General features: G+C 39.3%; 1 protein-coding gene across 2 annotated transcripts in view; it reads left to right on the top strand.

The window, feature by feature from the left end:
* Positions 1-7,518, top strand: part of LOC119650182 — a 52,130-nt gene extending 44,612 nt beyond the window's left edge. The window contains exons 2-5 of one of the 2 annotated variants that reach the window (XM_038052737.1): positions 784-982; positions 1,059-1,257; positions 7,106-7,117; positions 7,232-7,518. In XM_038052737.1, coding sequence (XP_037908665.1) covers positions 824-982; positions 1,059-1,257; positions 7,106-7,117; positions 7,232-7,296 — 435 coding nt within the window. In that variant the 5' untranslated portion in view covers positions 784-823 and the 3' untranslated portion in view covers positions 7,297-7,518. Of the gene's footprint in view, positions 1-783; positions 983-1,058; positions 1,258-7,102; positions 7,118-7,231 lie in introns of both variants that reach the window. The other variant, XM_038052735.1, reaches the window with a different exon arrangement.
* The last annotated feature ends 9,006 nt before the right edge of the window (positions 7,519-16,524 follow it).

Raw genomic sequence — 16,524 nt, 5'->3', positions numbered from 1 at the left:
ATACCCTTAAATGAGGTCCTATATCTTAACAACGGAATTCCTTTACTATTCAAAAGCTGGTTATGCAATGAGGACGTAAAATTGTCTGCTTCTACTTTCGCCTCTTTTCAGTAAATATCATTAGACAAGCTCCCTCAAAGTTTTTTCTTCTCCCTTTGGGTATTACATTGACCGTTCTTCTCCCCTACTTTTGAGAGGATCGGGCTTGATTTTCACATCTCAGATACTCGCATGATAAGGACGAAATTTTTAGAGCATTCTTTCATAGCGGAAAATAAATTCTTAGGATCTGAAATCTTGTTAAAAAAACAGGACAGTGATTCAAAATACTTTTCATATAAATTTCTAATGTAGTTTGATTACTAAGGCTGTTGTTCGTTTTATTTGGAACATCTACGCATACTTTTTCAAAAACATATCTTTTTTAGAAAAGTTTATGCAAATACCGTCATTCATATTTCCCCATAATTTGATTTGTTGTCCTCTGCGATTATGCGGAGGTTTTCAATACGTATCATTACTCATCAATAAAATATATTCTACAAACATATTCTAGTAAACAAAATGTGGGAGTTAATGTCCATGGAAATGGAACTGTAGGCATTTCGTTTGAAAGTAAATAATATTCATTTTTAGAGCAATGACAAGTAAACATTTTTCTATTCACCCCGGTAAGGAAGATTTTTCAAAATTGTAAACAATCGCATGTAGATACTCGTATTAAAATTTCATCCTTTTCAGGAATAAACAACAACTTTCAATTCCTTTATTTTTGCTTTCCAGATATTTGAGCCCACACAAGGAAACCACATCGATATCATATATGGCACCACAGACATCACAGATTTTTATCTTACTCCTTATAACATTGATGGGTCATAGTGCTATGGCCCGTTCAGTCTACGTCCCACTGATTTCCAGGCAGGAGCTTCCCTATCTTTTAGGAGAGGTTGACAATTCCGATGAATTATATCAAGATACCGTATGTAGAACATTTAAATCAATTCTCTAAATGATGTAAATAGAAGTGCATTCAAGCAATTATTTTGAATTTACAGAAAAAAGTGTCAGACGGAGAGATCGATGCACAGGCCAGATGGTTATGGTTGAAGGACTTACTTCTATCCGATTACGATGAAAACAGTCGAAGAAATTCCATTTTTGGAAGTGAAACCAAACCAACTATACCTCCATTGCCTCAGGGCGGCATGGCACGGAGGAATGGTTCCAGTGGACATAAACAGAAGAAGAGTAATTGTAAGTATGAATGAAAGTATTTACATAATAACTATTTAGAAAGGAAATATGCATTTAGTGTATTGTCTACAGTATCTATTTTTTCCGAAGTTGGGTTTCTATGGAAGATTGTTTTATTTAAATTGAGGGAAGGAAAGCTTTCGTAGTACACATCGTATATGAGTATTTCGTGGTCCTATAGCTCTTCTTTCTAGCATTTTAAGCAATCTAACTAACAAAGACTATTTGTACTTGAATATCCCTTTCAATTGAATGCTTCGCAAAAATGGTGAATAAATTTCCACAATCTAAAGCGATACTTAGTACAAACACTTTAGTTAGACTATCGAGACTAGGAAGATTATCGCTCAGCAGCATGTGATGAAAATAAATACAAAAAAACTAAACGCAACTTTGATAAAGATGATAAAATATATTACACCTTACCACCTTTGAGCTTAAAAGACACAACAAAAAGCTCAAAGGCAACAATTCTAAAAGAGGTCGAATTAGGGATAGATTTCTATATAATTAAAGAATCAGAAGAAAATCTAGGTGGAGTCCATGCCTAACATTATAAGCCGCTATTGCCTAACTATTCTATCAAGAGAAACTAAAACTTAATAGCAATACATCACAAATTTTGGAATACAAACCTCCATAATTGATGGAGAAATCAGCAAAATGCAACCATAAAAATCATTTTAAATAAGCGAACATCGCTTCTATGGGCATTGCTTTTGCCGCATAAAGCCTTATTCCCTAAAAACAACAACAATTATAACAACGATCTGCTGCTCTCCGAAGTTTATTTTAGGGATTCTCCAAAAAAGAAGACTTCCTACAGACTAATAAAGCCATTCCAAACCTTCTCAAGTGATCAGCAATCCATAAGCACTGATTCGGATCTGAAAAGGATCTTCAACTTGATGAAAACAAGGACTACCGGTTTCGTCCACGGCAGAAGCTACTCATCTGACGCTGCCTCACCTCTGTCCTAGGAGCAGCCTGATCGAAAGTGGCAACAGATGGAAATTGTGCCTTTATATAATCGCAAAAACAGGAAAAGGGAGCGAATTATATCCAAGTTAAACCGCCAATAGTTTAAGTCTAAGTTAGGCTAAAGCTAGATTATTGTTTGGGATATGGGGGACCCTAAGTCCACATCCACATGATATTGGACCAAATTGAGAGCGCCTTGCTCCCACTTTTTTTGGTGCACCAACCCCTCGTTCGAGGCATAGCACCCAAGCATTCAAAAACAAAGACTAACGGTTTCATCTAGGGCAGAAGCAACCCATCAGGCTGAACTTGATGACCTCAAGATTTGGAAAGACAAAAGACCTGTGTGTCCGGATAGCTGTGTGATTAGAGCACAAGGCTGTCGTACGGAAGGTCGCGGTTCAAATCTTGCTGGCGGCAGTGGGATTTGTATCGTGATTTGACGTCGGATAACAGTCGACTCAGCTGTGAATGAATACCTGAGTCAAATCAGGGTAATAATCTCGGGCGAGCGTAATGTTAACGACATTGCCTCCTACTGTGTAATGTAGTGTACCGTTGTGGTCTTGAATCAAGTGCTCTAACACACTTCAAGGCCCTGATCCAATATGGATTGCTGTGCCAACGATTATTATTATTATTATTAAAAGATCTAGGAAGAAACTTAGACAGATGACTGGCCTAGGGGGAATATTACGAGAAGAATGTGCTGCAAATAAAGTTGAAAACCAAAAACATTTATTGACTGCTTAGCAAAAAGTTCCGTCAGGTGCAAATGTCTCATTCATCTTCTTCTTCTTAAGTTTCGGTCCAAAAGCAGGGTCGCACGTCTTGATCGGTTTCGCAATATTACTCGGTCAAAGGCGTGATCTAGATAGAATCGGAAAGCTCTCAAATCATCATACAGCGTATTAAACCATTGTTGTTTCGGTCGGTTTTTTGGTCGTTTCCAATCGACTTTTAAGTTTAGACCAATCGTTCTTAAGGTTGCTATAATCTTAATCTGAACCTCCACTCTGAAACTGAGCTCCTTATATTATATTTCATAACACATAACACATAACACAAAAAAAATTATTAAAGGTAAACTGCCTGCTTATTTGCGATAGAACACCTTTTTCTCAGAAATAATAGTAATTCTAATTAGAACGTCTAGGTATTTCCAGAATCACTATTTACCTATGATTTTGAGGTCTCAGATTTTTCTAAACTTTCGAACTGCTCTAGTTTTTTAACTCACTATGTTCTCGGTAACATTGGAATTTTTTGCCGACGATGTTGGCTCAGTCCAGATACAACTCAGGATTCACACAAATATTATAACAAGTCGGGAAACTGGAAGTTTGGCACTTTAGATATGAACGGTTTTGTTTGCTTCTTCTGTGAGTATGTTTGAGTGCAGAACTATTCCATTTGTACGTAGCCCGTTATGTATATGGATTTAGCATGTCAGACTACTCACTTCAGTGTGATATTGATATTTAGTTGCAGGAAATTTGCACGGTAAAGCCACGGTATACTACTACTACTAGGATAAACTTAAGGGGGGTTTTACTCAATTTCCCCAAAAATATGGTAATATACTATTATTAACTTAATTTAAGCAGATATCGATGTGGAGAGTATGGCCTAGGTACCATATAGAGGCAGCTTCATGATTTTTTTTCAGATTTTTTGGTTGGCTAGTTTCTGAGAATGGATCCTTTAAAGAAATCATCACTTTCCACCTCTCCCACTCCCCGCCTTTCTAACAAATGTCAAAAGAAGAACGACTTCGAAAAGTACTAATCGAGACCTTTCATTTGATACCCAACATGACTATATTTGATGGAAAAAAATTTTTGCATATCCAAATCTTAACCTCAACGTAAAAGGATATCACTCACTGCATGTCTGGGCGTTGTAAAGAAACAAACTCAAAATAGACAGTTGTACTTTACTTTACACTTTACTTTAAAAAAAAAGGAGGGACACTAGCTTCAGAATTCGGACCTATATGGAAACCTATGGAATATGGCTGGAGTTCAAGTCAGGGCAGCTGATGAGTATTTCCCCTATCCGTCCATAATGCATAGTCTCAGAAATAAAACACATGACTGACAATACCTTGTATAAAGCGATGTCAATATTCTAATAGTGATGAAGCCCAGAACTTCCAAATCAATCAATTTTGAAATAAAAAAAAATCCAAACGTTGCGCTATGCACCTTAATAATAATAATCGTTGGCGCAACAATCCATATTGGATCAGGGCCTTGAAGTGTGTTAGAGCACTTCATTCAAGACCGTAACGGTACACTACAGTAGACTGTAGGAGGCAATGTGGTCAGCATTACGCTCGCTCGAGATTATTACCCTGATTTGACTCAGGTACTCATTCACAGCTGAGTCGACTGGTATCCGACGTCAAATCACGATACAAATCCCACTGCCACCAGTGAGAATTGAACTGCGACCTTCCGTATGACAGCCTTGTGCTCTAACCACTCAGCTATCCGGACCCGTTCTAAAAATTGCATAAAATGTTGACGGCCTTATCAAAGATACCAAAAAACCAGTAGATTTTCCCAAACAATAATTTACCTGAGTGGCCAACAAACTATAACTTTCGTAATTCAAAAGCTATCCTCGTTTGATTTCGAGTGCCTCTAAATTTACCTTTTTCCAATTTGACGGGGGATTTGATTCTCTTGAAGTAGCCTGCGACAACGAAAAGAATCCTTAAAGACGCCCAAGTAGCGCAAACATTAGTATTTTTGGAGATTATCTTCATAAAAAGAAGGAGAGGAGCGGAGGCGTGGCGGTTTATCCATAAATTAATCAAGAATTTTGGAGGCATGGTATCCAAAATGCAATATACAAGTATATTTTCTGAAGAGAGTCAGCCCGACGTATAGCGGAAAACGGGAAAATCGCAGACTTTGCTTAACTTTAGTTCCATCAAAGTAACAGTAAATATAAAATTGCAGACTGTTGCTTGAGATACCTCAAATGAAATGTTGTGTATTTATCATGCACGAGAGATAACTGAAAAAGACACTACCCAGATACAACCTAAAAGAAAGGAAAAAATTACTAACTTTCCTAGTGCTGTCCGATAATCCTATACATCCAGGACATCGTCAGCCCATACCAAATAGGCTTTACTTTCAGGCAATCAGTTGCAACATCTTTTCATTGACTTCAAAGCCATCTACGATAGCATAGCAAAAATAAAGCTGTACACGTCCATCCTCTTCAAGCCCACCCAACTATTACTAATTTTAGGAAGAATAATTCCAGATATATAATCTCGCTTCATCGAAATCAATCAACCAAGCAAATACCACGCGGAAATTTCCTCAGCCAAACACCAATAAGACAATCCAAAGTCTGAGTGAAATTATGCGGTGTTTCCAACGATTAATTATCTGGAATAATAAAAACTTGTTTCTTTTTCGTTGAATCAGTAACTGATATAGGGGACAAGTGGTTCCCGAAATATCGGTATTTGCAAGAATAAATATTCACTCGCTTTGAAAATTCTCTGCGGCGAAGAATCCTCAAATCTCCCTTTAACAGGCATCCTCAGATTCGTGAAAATCTGCGCACTATCTACATATATAGCAACATAGGGTAAACAAACGAACCTTAGTGTCACCGGACAACAATTCTAGGTTAACCTGTGTCATTCAAGTTAGATCGTCTAAAAATAAGAGCAAAAAGATCAAAAAAGTAAATAACCCGGCGGCCCACATGAATCTGAACATCTGGATAACTCGACCGAAATGAGAACATTCCAGTGATTTAGACCCTTATATAAGATAAGGTGACTTTCTTATATTATAATATTGACCAAATTATATTATAATATATAAATTCAATAATAAAGGCAAGAAGTTAGATATCTCAGTTGCTTCTCAAGTCCCGAAGACGACAGAAATTAGTCGGCATTCATCACTCCCATTAGCGCCACTTTATAATCCTTCTGAAAAGCTCTTCTCTTGTTTCACGACACATTCAGCCAGATCCTTTTCCACTCTTTTAAAGGAGTCTGGCAGAGAAGAATAGAAACATAATTAAGATACCTTAATTGCCGCAATAGCTATAAAAGAAGAAGAATTGGTCCTCCAAATACGTATTTGTATACATTTGCAAATACTTTTAGCCAATAAAAAGGAAAATATCTTGAAAAGCAAATCTTTCACTTATCATTTCTAGTTATTAAATATTCAGGGGAAATAATATTGGAAATTAAATTATGGAAATAGTTAAATTTTCTATTTTTCGCTAGTATTTTGATTTTATTCCGATATTTCGGGAACCACTTATTCCCTTTTTCCGTGCTACACATCTTAAGAATGAATTAAATTAAAAATACTTACGGAAAAGAAAAAACCGTACAGGATGATAAAAGGGAGACTGTAATGAATCGCTAGTAATTCATGAGAAAAGCAAAAGTTTTTGAATTGCAATAAATATGCAAACACACCATATTTGTAAAGGTGACTAATGGGTTTTATTTGTTAGATTGCTAAAAATCTAAATTTTGATAGAAGGCGCAAAGGAGCTAAATATTAAAATACAAAGTAAAATGAAGAAGTTTCTTGATTTTATTTGAAAATCTTTCTAAACTTGAAAGCAAATATACATTTACAAACCATTCTTATCTTTCTATAAAGCACTTTAGAAGTATACGCGCAGATTTCCGTGTACCACAAGATCACAAGTAGAATGTGTATTTCTTAGATATTTGCACTTATTAGAATTCTATCATTTTTCAATGCACTCTACTAAAAATTTCCTTTAAGCTCTTTAGTTGTAGATTTTAAAGTATTTATTTCTTCTTTTACTTTCATTTCCTTCTATTTGGGCCGAATTTTAGCAGCATGGGGCGAATGTAAGTATCCCTCACTATTCACATTTTATGTTTAATATTGCACTTATTACAAAAAATGAATCTTTTTATACTTGAATCTTTACCGAAATTTAATGTCCTTTTCTAATTCCTCAGATATGACACCCTGTCACTTCAAAATCTGCAATTTCGGCCGAAAGCGGAATGTATTCAATCTATAAATAACGATTCTAAAGATTGGAAGTCATGAAACCCGGAATTATATAAACTGTCAAGAAAATTATATCGAACTATGTCTACGAATTGGAAAATTGCAATTGACTTTTCCGTATTGCTTATCACCACCTTTCCCAGCAAAATTTTAAGAAAAAAAAAACCTAAAAAACATTAATATGTAGTTTAATCCTGAAACAATACAAAATAAAGCAGCAAATTCCATCGTATTCTTTCATGTGAAAATTAATTTACCGTCCAGCCTAAATTCCTATTTATATATATTTAAAAACTGAATTTTATTTAAAGATTGTATGCAACTGTTCTCAATTCCTTAATTTCTTGAAGTGTATATATTGAAACGGCAAACTGAAATATGTAGAAACATTGTCACAAAAAAAAGGCAAAAAATAATCACGTGATGTACGCTTGTTGTTATTTATTACATAAAAAAAAATATAAAATAGTCAAATGAAAAATTATCTATTTATTTATTAATGAAAGTATTAGAGAGAGTGTAATATTATTGTAATTTACAACTTATTTATTGTATTATAAAAATGTTAATTAATGTGAATTGAAGCAATTCTCTTGTTTTGTTCCTGTAAATATACGAATTAACTAATTAAGGTTTCGGTTAGTCGTTTTAATTTCTCTAGGCTCAAGCAAGTCCGAGTTGGATGGAATACAATAAGTGGAAATTCCAAAATTCAAATTCATTATTTTGTTGAAGACCTGGAATCGTTTCGGTAAAACTGACTTCGGTCGAAAATAAAGACTACCTTAAACTTTGAGACATTAAGAGTTGAGTTCAACAGCAAGGAATTATATTTTATTTGGATCCCATTTAACTACCTTTTCCCCAAAATTATAAATGACGATTCGTACTGCTCAGAGGAATGAAAAGGAATGAAGGTCATGAAGGCATTTAACTCTGCGGATAATAAGACAACAAATCGTGTCGAGACACCCTAAAGTAACATGGGAAAGTTAACCTTAACAGCAAAGTGCTGTTAACCTTAGCAGCAAAGAAGAGTACAAACCCCACCTAATGGCCAATACCAGTTGGTAATGAAAAACTGGGAGTCAAAGGGTAGTATAGTTTCCAGGGGGAAACGTGGATTGGTACCCACGATGGTGCATAAAACCTGAGAAACGCCGGTTGAACCAACACCAACAGCTCCACCAACCCTATCTCCACCTCCACGTGCTGACCGCTAGGAACTCTTTCTTAACCAAAAGCTGCAGACGGAGAAGGATGAAGACGAGTCTCCCGCGCCTAAAAACGGGACAAACTGTACCAACCGGTCCTCCAGTTGGAGGTTTGGTAGGGCTGACAACCCTACACGGAGAACAACTAGTTACGGAGTCACAACCTCGGCCTCGGACTGGACTGATAACATAACGAAGAACTCGGCAACGACAACGGAATAACGATTTGCGTATTTTCTCATGGAACGTGCGCTCTCTGTACAAAGATGGAGCTGCAAAGCAGCTAGCCGATACCCTGCCCCAATATAGCGCTAATGTAACAGCGTTGCAGGAGACGAGTTGAGCAGGGACCAGTTTTCTGGAGAAGAGTCGCTACACCATACATTAAAGTGGCCATCCAGCAAACCATGTGCTCGAAGTAGGTTTTTCAGTCAGCCAAAAAATTAAACCTGCTGTAATCGACTTTGAAAACATAATCGTATGGCTATGCACTCTGTGTTTAGAAATGTAAACCTCATTAACATTCACCCCCCTACAGAGGAGACTGCAGAGTCGGAGAAGGATATCTTCTACGGGGCAGTGGAACGAACCCTCGAAGTCTGTCCCAGATATGATATTAAAATCATACTTGGGGATTTTAACAGCCAAGTAGGGAAGGAGCCCGTATTCAGGCGATACGTTGGCTCCCATAGCTTACACCAAAATACAAATGATAACGGACTGCGGATTATTCAATTAGCAGGGTCACACGAAATGGTTATTGGAAGTACCTGGTTTGCGCGGAAAGCGGTCCACAAACATACGTGCGCCTCTCCAGATGGGACCACTTTCAACCAAATTAACCACGTGTTGAACGAACGCCGCCACCTCTCAGCCTCGATGAATGTCAGTATATATAGTGGGGGCCAATATAGACTCGGATCACTATCTCGTTGGCATGGTGTTCCGAGCTTGAATAACAACACCACCCAGAATCCCCTCTGACAATCAGGTGAGACTTAACACTGAAGCCATCCACAACACAGCCCTCCGTAATACCTATAAGAGGGAAATGGATGACGCAGTAACCGCAGTGAACAGAGATCCTGGAGATAAAGCATCAACAAATGATCTTCACAATCACCTGAAGAACGTTATCATAAATACGACCAAAAAACATACTTGGCTCCAGACGCATAAAGAGTCGGAACGGCTGGTTTGACGATGAATGTAAACTAGCAACGGAACGGAAGAATGCTGCATACCGAGTAATGTTTCATTCTCAAAGGACGCGGGCACGCGCAGAGGCTTATCACAAACTCCAGCGAGCGGTGAAGCGACTTCACAGACGGAAAAAGGAACCTTGGGAGAACCAAAAGGTCTGTGAACTCGAAAAGTACAGGGAGCAACCGCACCAGGCGCGCAAGTTTTACCAACAAGTCAGCAGGATGAAGCCTTACACACCTCGATGTTCATCCTTCCGAGACAAAGAGGGAAATCTGATTTCCGAAGAATGGGCATATTGGAGCGATGGGTTTAGTACTTTGATGAACTACTGAACACCCAGAACATCGGCGAGTTGGAAGTCCCGCGAACTGAAGACGACGGACAAATACTGCCACCACCAAGTATAGAAAAAACAGACCGTGCAATCCATCGGCTTGAAAATCAAAAGTCACCAGGAGCCGATGGAATTACAGCCGAATTGGTTAAATATGGAGGTTACCAATTACACCAAGTGGTTCATCAACTTGTACTCAAGGTGTGGGACAGCGAATCAATGCCTGACGACTGGCAACGAGGCATTATCTGTCTCATACATAAAAAGCGGGATATCACGATGTGCAGCAATTATAGATATATCACGTTGCTGAGTACCATCTATAAGATATTCTCCTCTATCTTGCTAGGCCGGATAGCCCCATACGCCCACAACATCATTCGCCCATACCAAAGAGGCTTCACTCCAGGAAAATAAACAACAGATCAGATTTTCTGTCAGCGTTAATCGATGGGGAAACTGTTGGAATATGGACATCAGTTGCACCATTTTTTCATCGACTTCAAAGCTGCCGATGATAGCATAACCAGGGTAAAACTGTACACCGCCATGAAAGAATTCGACATCCCGACGAAATTAATAAGACTGATTAGGCTGACCCTGGATGTGCGAGGTCAGATAAAAGCAGCAGGGCCACTCTCAACACCATTCAACATCAACAACGGTCTACGACAAGAGGATGCCCTATCATGCGTCCTCTTTAACCTGAACCTCGAGAAAGTGATTTGTCATGCGGAGGTAAATGCGAGTGATACGATCCTCTTTAATTCCACCCAACTACTGGCCTATGCTGACAATATCGATATCATGGGAAGAACGACCCGAGACGAACAAACTGCCTTCATTCAGATCGAGCAGGCGGCGCGAGATCTTGGACTGCACTGCAATGAAGGCATATGGTGGCAACGTCAGCACCGAAAACCAACTAACCAACAACATCAAACCGCACTGGTCAAACGGGAAGAATAAGGATAAAAGACTACAACTTTGAGACCGTTGACCATTTCTCCTATCTAGGGTCAAACCAATAACAGCTATGACGATGAAACCCGCGCACGGTTGTTAAGAGCCAACAGAGCTTATTTCAGGTTACAAAAATTGTTTCGCTCGAAACGTCTCACCATAGGGTCAAAGCTTTTACTGTACACGACTATGAAGTTACCAGTCCTCATATATTCCTCGGAAACTTGGGTTCTTAGCAAGAAAAATTGAGAAGACGGTCAGACGGTCGTGGTATCGCTCATTGATTTCGTCGTTATGAAGACTGCGTAATCGTCCACCCTCATGTAGGGAGCCAAAAATTCTTCGAATGATTCTTCTCTCGAACGCGGTCAAGATTTCGCAATTTTTCTTGCTAAGAACCCAAGTCTCTAAGGAATATATAGGGACTGGCAAGATAATTGTCTTGAACAGTAAGAGCTTTGACCCTATGGTAAGACATTTCGAGCGGAACTGAATTTTGTAAGCTGAAATAGGCTCTGTTGGCTGCCAGCAAGCTTGCGCGGATTTCATCATCGTTATTGGTTGTGATTTTTGACCCTAGGTAGGAGAAATTTTTAACGGTTTCAAAGTTGTAGTCTCCTATCTTCATTATTTTCGTTTGACCAATGCGATTCGATGTTGTTCGTTCTTTCGATTTGGCAAAACAAGGCATACCCCAGAAAATTCCGAAAAAAATTTCTTCCTATATTCAATAGAAAGGTGGCATTTTTTTATACGTATTCTCATTCGGGCAGAGTCAAACCGTTTATATACATAGTGTAGCGATAAGTTCTGTCAGTCGATGCGTATATCGAGAAATGTTAAGCTGCCGAAATTGGTAATACTACACACGAAGAATGCCTAACCATACCCCACTTCCGTCAGACTTTCAGGTTCCGAAAGTCAGTAGCGGGTGAACGACAATATGATGAAACTCGGTAACTACGAAAACAAAGAGGTTATTGCGTTGCATCAATGTGGGAATACGCCAAAAAAGGCCCATAGTTTGTTGAAAAGGGTGCCGGTAAACGTACAATTCGTTTTTAGGACATTATCTCGATACCGTGAAACAGCTGATGTTGTTAGCAGGCCGGGAAAGGGACTCCCGCGCTCCGTACGTCACCCGAAGGTCGTGCATGCTGTGCATGAGCGTGTTCGTCGCAATCCTCTCCGCAAGCAGAAATAAATGTCGGCAAAAATAGGCGTTTCAACTCGAAGTATGTGTCGTACTTTACGAGAAGATCTCGGTCTCGATGCGCATCGGCGGTGCGTTAGCGATATATTAACGCCAAAACCGAGGAAATACGACGAACTCGGTAGGCTGCTCTTCTGCAACGATTTCCCGGTAAAAGATATCGCAAAATTCTATTTTCTGATGAAAAACTTTTTACCACTGAGGAAAAATTCAACCGACAAAATGGTCGAGTATATCCTTACAATTGTTATGAAGCAAAAAAAAATGCTCCGCGAGTCCAACGTCATCACCATCCGACTTCTGTCATGGTATGGTGGGGCGTGTCGTATCACGGAGTAACTGATATTCATTTCTGTGAGACCGCCATCAAAACCAATACGAGCGTGTACGAAAAGATATTACAAGATGTAGTCGAGCCATTGAGAATCTCTATTCGCTGGAAAGCCGTGGGGCTCCCCGCACGACTCGGCCCCTCTCACAAAGCAAAGATAACCACTACTGAGTTAGCGGCGCATGTTCCTGACATTATAACCGCAAATGAATAGGCCTCAGACAGCCCAGATTTGAATCCTCTGGACCTACAGCCCTTGAGTTAAGTTAGAGGAGACTGCCTGCGATCGAACTTATACCGATTTGAAGAGTTTGAAGGCCAGCATCATGCGTACAGCTCGAGAAATGCCGCTTCATACCGTGCGTGAAGCGATCGATGCGTGGCCTCACAGACTTCGGGCCTGTATAGCTGCTAGCGGCGGCCATTTTGAATAAAAATTTTTCCGCTTGAAAGCTCTACGTTTCCCTTTTCCAATGGTGTACTTTTCGATTGATTTGGTTTATTACTTCGTGAGAAATGAAGATTTGTTTGACTGACAGAACTTATGGCTATACTATATAAATCATAAACTGCCATTAGCAAATACTATCGTTTCGTCAGAAAAAGTATGTAAAAAGCGTTTCAGCTACATTATTCATAAACCTACAGATGACAGACCACTTTAAATCAAATGTTCCTTTAATTTTCATATTTCAACAGCAGCGTGGGTGTTTAGTTGATTATAATATATTAACTATGATATTTGTCAGCAATGACGCATTCTTAAAGGCACATCATAATCCATACATCATTCGAGATGCCATTTTTCTCCTGAAGTGTAAGTAAATATGTAAAATATTTGCAGGACCCTTTTATATTATTAAAAACATGGTAATAATCTATAATATCCTCGTAAGCAATTGAGTGAAACAATTCCAGATTCCCTACGAGGGAGTAATTTATGTATGAGCATAGTATGTTGACATCCCTCAGGCAAGTGAAAATTTTCAACAAAATTTACGATTTGTCATATGCTATTGTAATCATTTGTGAAAACTGAGTTTATTTTCGTCAGGAATATGGATTATTTCTACCAATGCTAAATGAACCTTAGGACTGAAAGGTTAAGAATATATCTGTGACGTACATATTGAAAAATGGATTGAAGTCTCTCTAGGTTCATTTATAAAATGGAAATCAAATTCCATATATGATAAAAGTGAAACCCAATTCTTTTAAATTCCAATGATTATTATATTAACTTTTTCACCATAAAAAGATACAAAAGAAGGGGGAAGGAAAAATGGTGGAATTATACTTACAAGCAGTCAGATGATACAATAATATGCTCATTGAACTATTCCCCAGTTTCCTACAATGAGCAAACGATTGTAAACCTAAGGATGTCTCTCTAATGCAGATATGGTGGAAATTTTTCAAGGCATCTCTCTTAAATTTTAAACACAAATGCAGGATTATTTCTTCCTCTACCTCACATTGATTACAAATGTACTTCAATTTCAGAGGGTAATGCACCAAGGAGCAATGCCCGTTAGAAAATCAACTAGAATCTTTGCGTCTTTTCTTATGTGAGGAACAACAAATATTCATTTCTCTTGGTCTGAAAACAATTGGCGGACGTGCATCAGGGAGAGGATTTCCAAGTAACCACTTGATAATATTTCTCAAGATACTACCACCCCAACAACAACCGATAGAGCTAGTTAAATATCCACCTTCAACAAAGAAGCTATAGTATAGTAAACATAACTAGGATGGTCTTCCTAGGTTAACCACGAGTCTGTTTTGGTGGAACCGACAGAATTGATAGAATTACACTCATCTCATCATGTCCCCGAATTTTCCAATTGTTATAGTGACCAGATCCTCGAAATTAATAAATGATGCCACAACAGTCTGGTTTACACCTTGGAAGCACAGAATGTCCTCGCGTATTCAAGAGGCTAACTAACCGTTGTAGCTCATGTATGCCTATAGCGCCTAGATGGTTTTCTTGTGTATGTTTCCCCATCCCATGTGGCAAGCCATAAACAGCAGTGCTCGCAACTACATGTTCACACACCAATGCACTGCACCCACACACGATACTAACACCAGACATTGTGCGCGGAATTTTTCTTGCGCACGTACCGAAAACAGTCGATGATGCGCAATGATTTTTTTCCTCCATACAATTTCTACAAATACGCCGGGAGACGAATCTCCTATGTTAAGGCTTTTTAACCTTGGCCTTGAAGTGTACCAAAGAACAACGGCACACTAGGAGGCATTGTGACTCGCATTTTACTCGCGCGAGATTATTGCCCTGATTTCACTTTGATAGTCATTCACAGCTAAATTGATAATTTCCCACATTCTACCTTATTCCGAATCACCACCTTTTCTTCCTTTGCAACTACTTAATCCTTTAGCCACCAAATCATCAAGATCAATACAAATTTTCTAATTCTACAAAAGTTGTAATAAAGGAGAAAATTCCTCCCTGTGAACAACTCTAAGATATCTTCCCCACACAGGGAAATGAAAATTTTCGGTCTAACATGGAGGGAATCCAATAGCGGATCAATTCCACGCCACCTCACTAGGTCACCGATGACCGGGAAGGACGTATGCTCTTTCGATGTCTATGAATGCCCCAAAGAAAATTCCTATTCGGAAATCGTCTTCTCATTTTTTGCCGTGAACTCATAAACCTTCTTAAATTTGTCTTTCCTATAACATTGCTTGCCCGTGACAAAGCCGATACTAGAGAATATATTTTGTTCTAGATAAAAGAGAATAAGGATAAGGTTTTGGAAGCAATATGCATGTCTTGCCATGTTGATGGAATATAGAATAAGGACTGGCTACACATACGCGATATACATAATCTATTCTTAACATGAGCGCCCAAAATCAATTTTAAGTTCCATCGAGATATTTTCCGTTACTTAAGGTGCTGTGAAGTTAGTTTCTTCGTGATGGATCTTTCATGCTCTCAGTGACCATCCGGGCTGCTACCTCAATTCGTTCTAAGGACTGTAACTCAGCCACTCACTGCATCACTCACTCATTCAGACTTTCACGGACTATAACAACTGAAGGTGGTTACATATCTGTACGCCTGTGCGAGAGTCTAATCATCATCATCATCAACGGCGCAACAACCGGTATCCGGTCTAGGCCTGCCTTAGTAAGGAACTCCAGACATCCCGGTTTTGCGCCGAGGTCCACCAATTCGATATCCCTAAAAGCTGTCTGGCGTCCTGGCCCACGCCATCGCTCCATCTTAGGCAGGGTCTGCCTCGTCTTCTTTTCCTACCATAGATATTGCCCTTATAGACTTTCCGGGTGGGATCATCTTCATCCATACGGATTAAGTGACCCGCCCACCGTAACCTATTGAGCCGGATTTTATCCACAACCGTACGGTCATGGTATCGCTCGTAGATTTCGTCATTGTGTAGGCTACGGAATCGTCCATCCTCATGTAGGGGGCCAAAAATTCTTCGGAGGATTCTTCTCTCGAACGCGGCCAAGAGTTCGCAATTTTTCTTGCTAAGAACCCAAGTTTCCGAGGAATACATGAGGACTGGCAAGATCATAGTCTTGTACAGTAAGAGCTTTGACCCTATGGTGAGACGTTTCGAGCGGAACAGTCTTTGTAAGCTGAAGTAGGCTCTGTTGGCTGACAACAACCGTGCGCGGATTTCCTCATCGTAGTTGTTATCGGTTGTGATTTTCGACCCTAGATAGGAGAAATTGTCAACGGTCTCAAAGTTGTATTCCCCTATCCTTATTCTTGTTCGTGCTTGTGTTTGACCAGTGCGGTTTGATGTTGTTGGTTGATTCGTCTTCGGTGCTGACGTTGCCACCATGTATTTTGTCTTGCCTTCATTGATGTGCAGCCCAAGATCTCGCGCCGCCTGCTCGATCTGGATGAAGGCAGTTTGAACGTCTCGGGTGGTTCTTCCCATGATGTCGATATCGTCAGCATA

This window comes from Hermetia illucens, chromosome 2 (genome assembly GCF_905115235.1).
Source record: "Hermetia illucens chromosome 2, iHerIll2.2.curated.20191125, whole genome shotgun sequence".
Lineage (NCBI taxonomy): Eukaryota > Metazoa > Arthropoda > Insecta > Diptera > Stratiomyidae > Hermetia > Hermetia illucens.
Note: the sequence above shows the minus strand (reverse complement) of the source record. Positions and strands in the feature narration are given on the sequence as shown.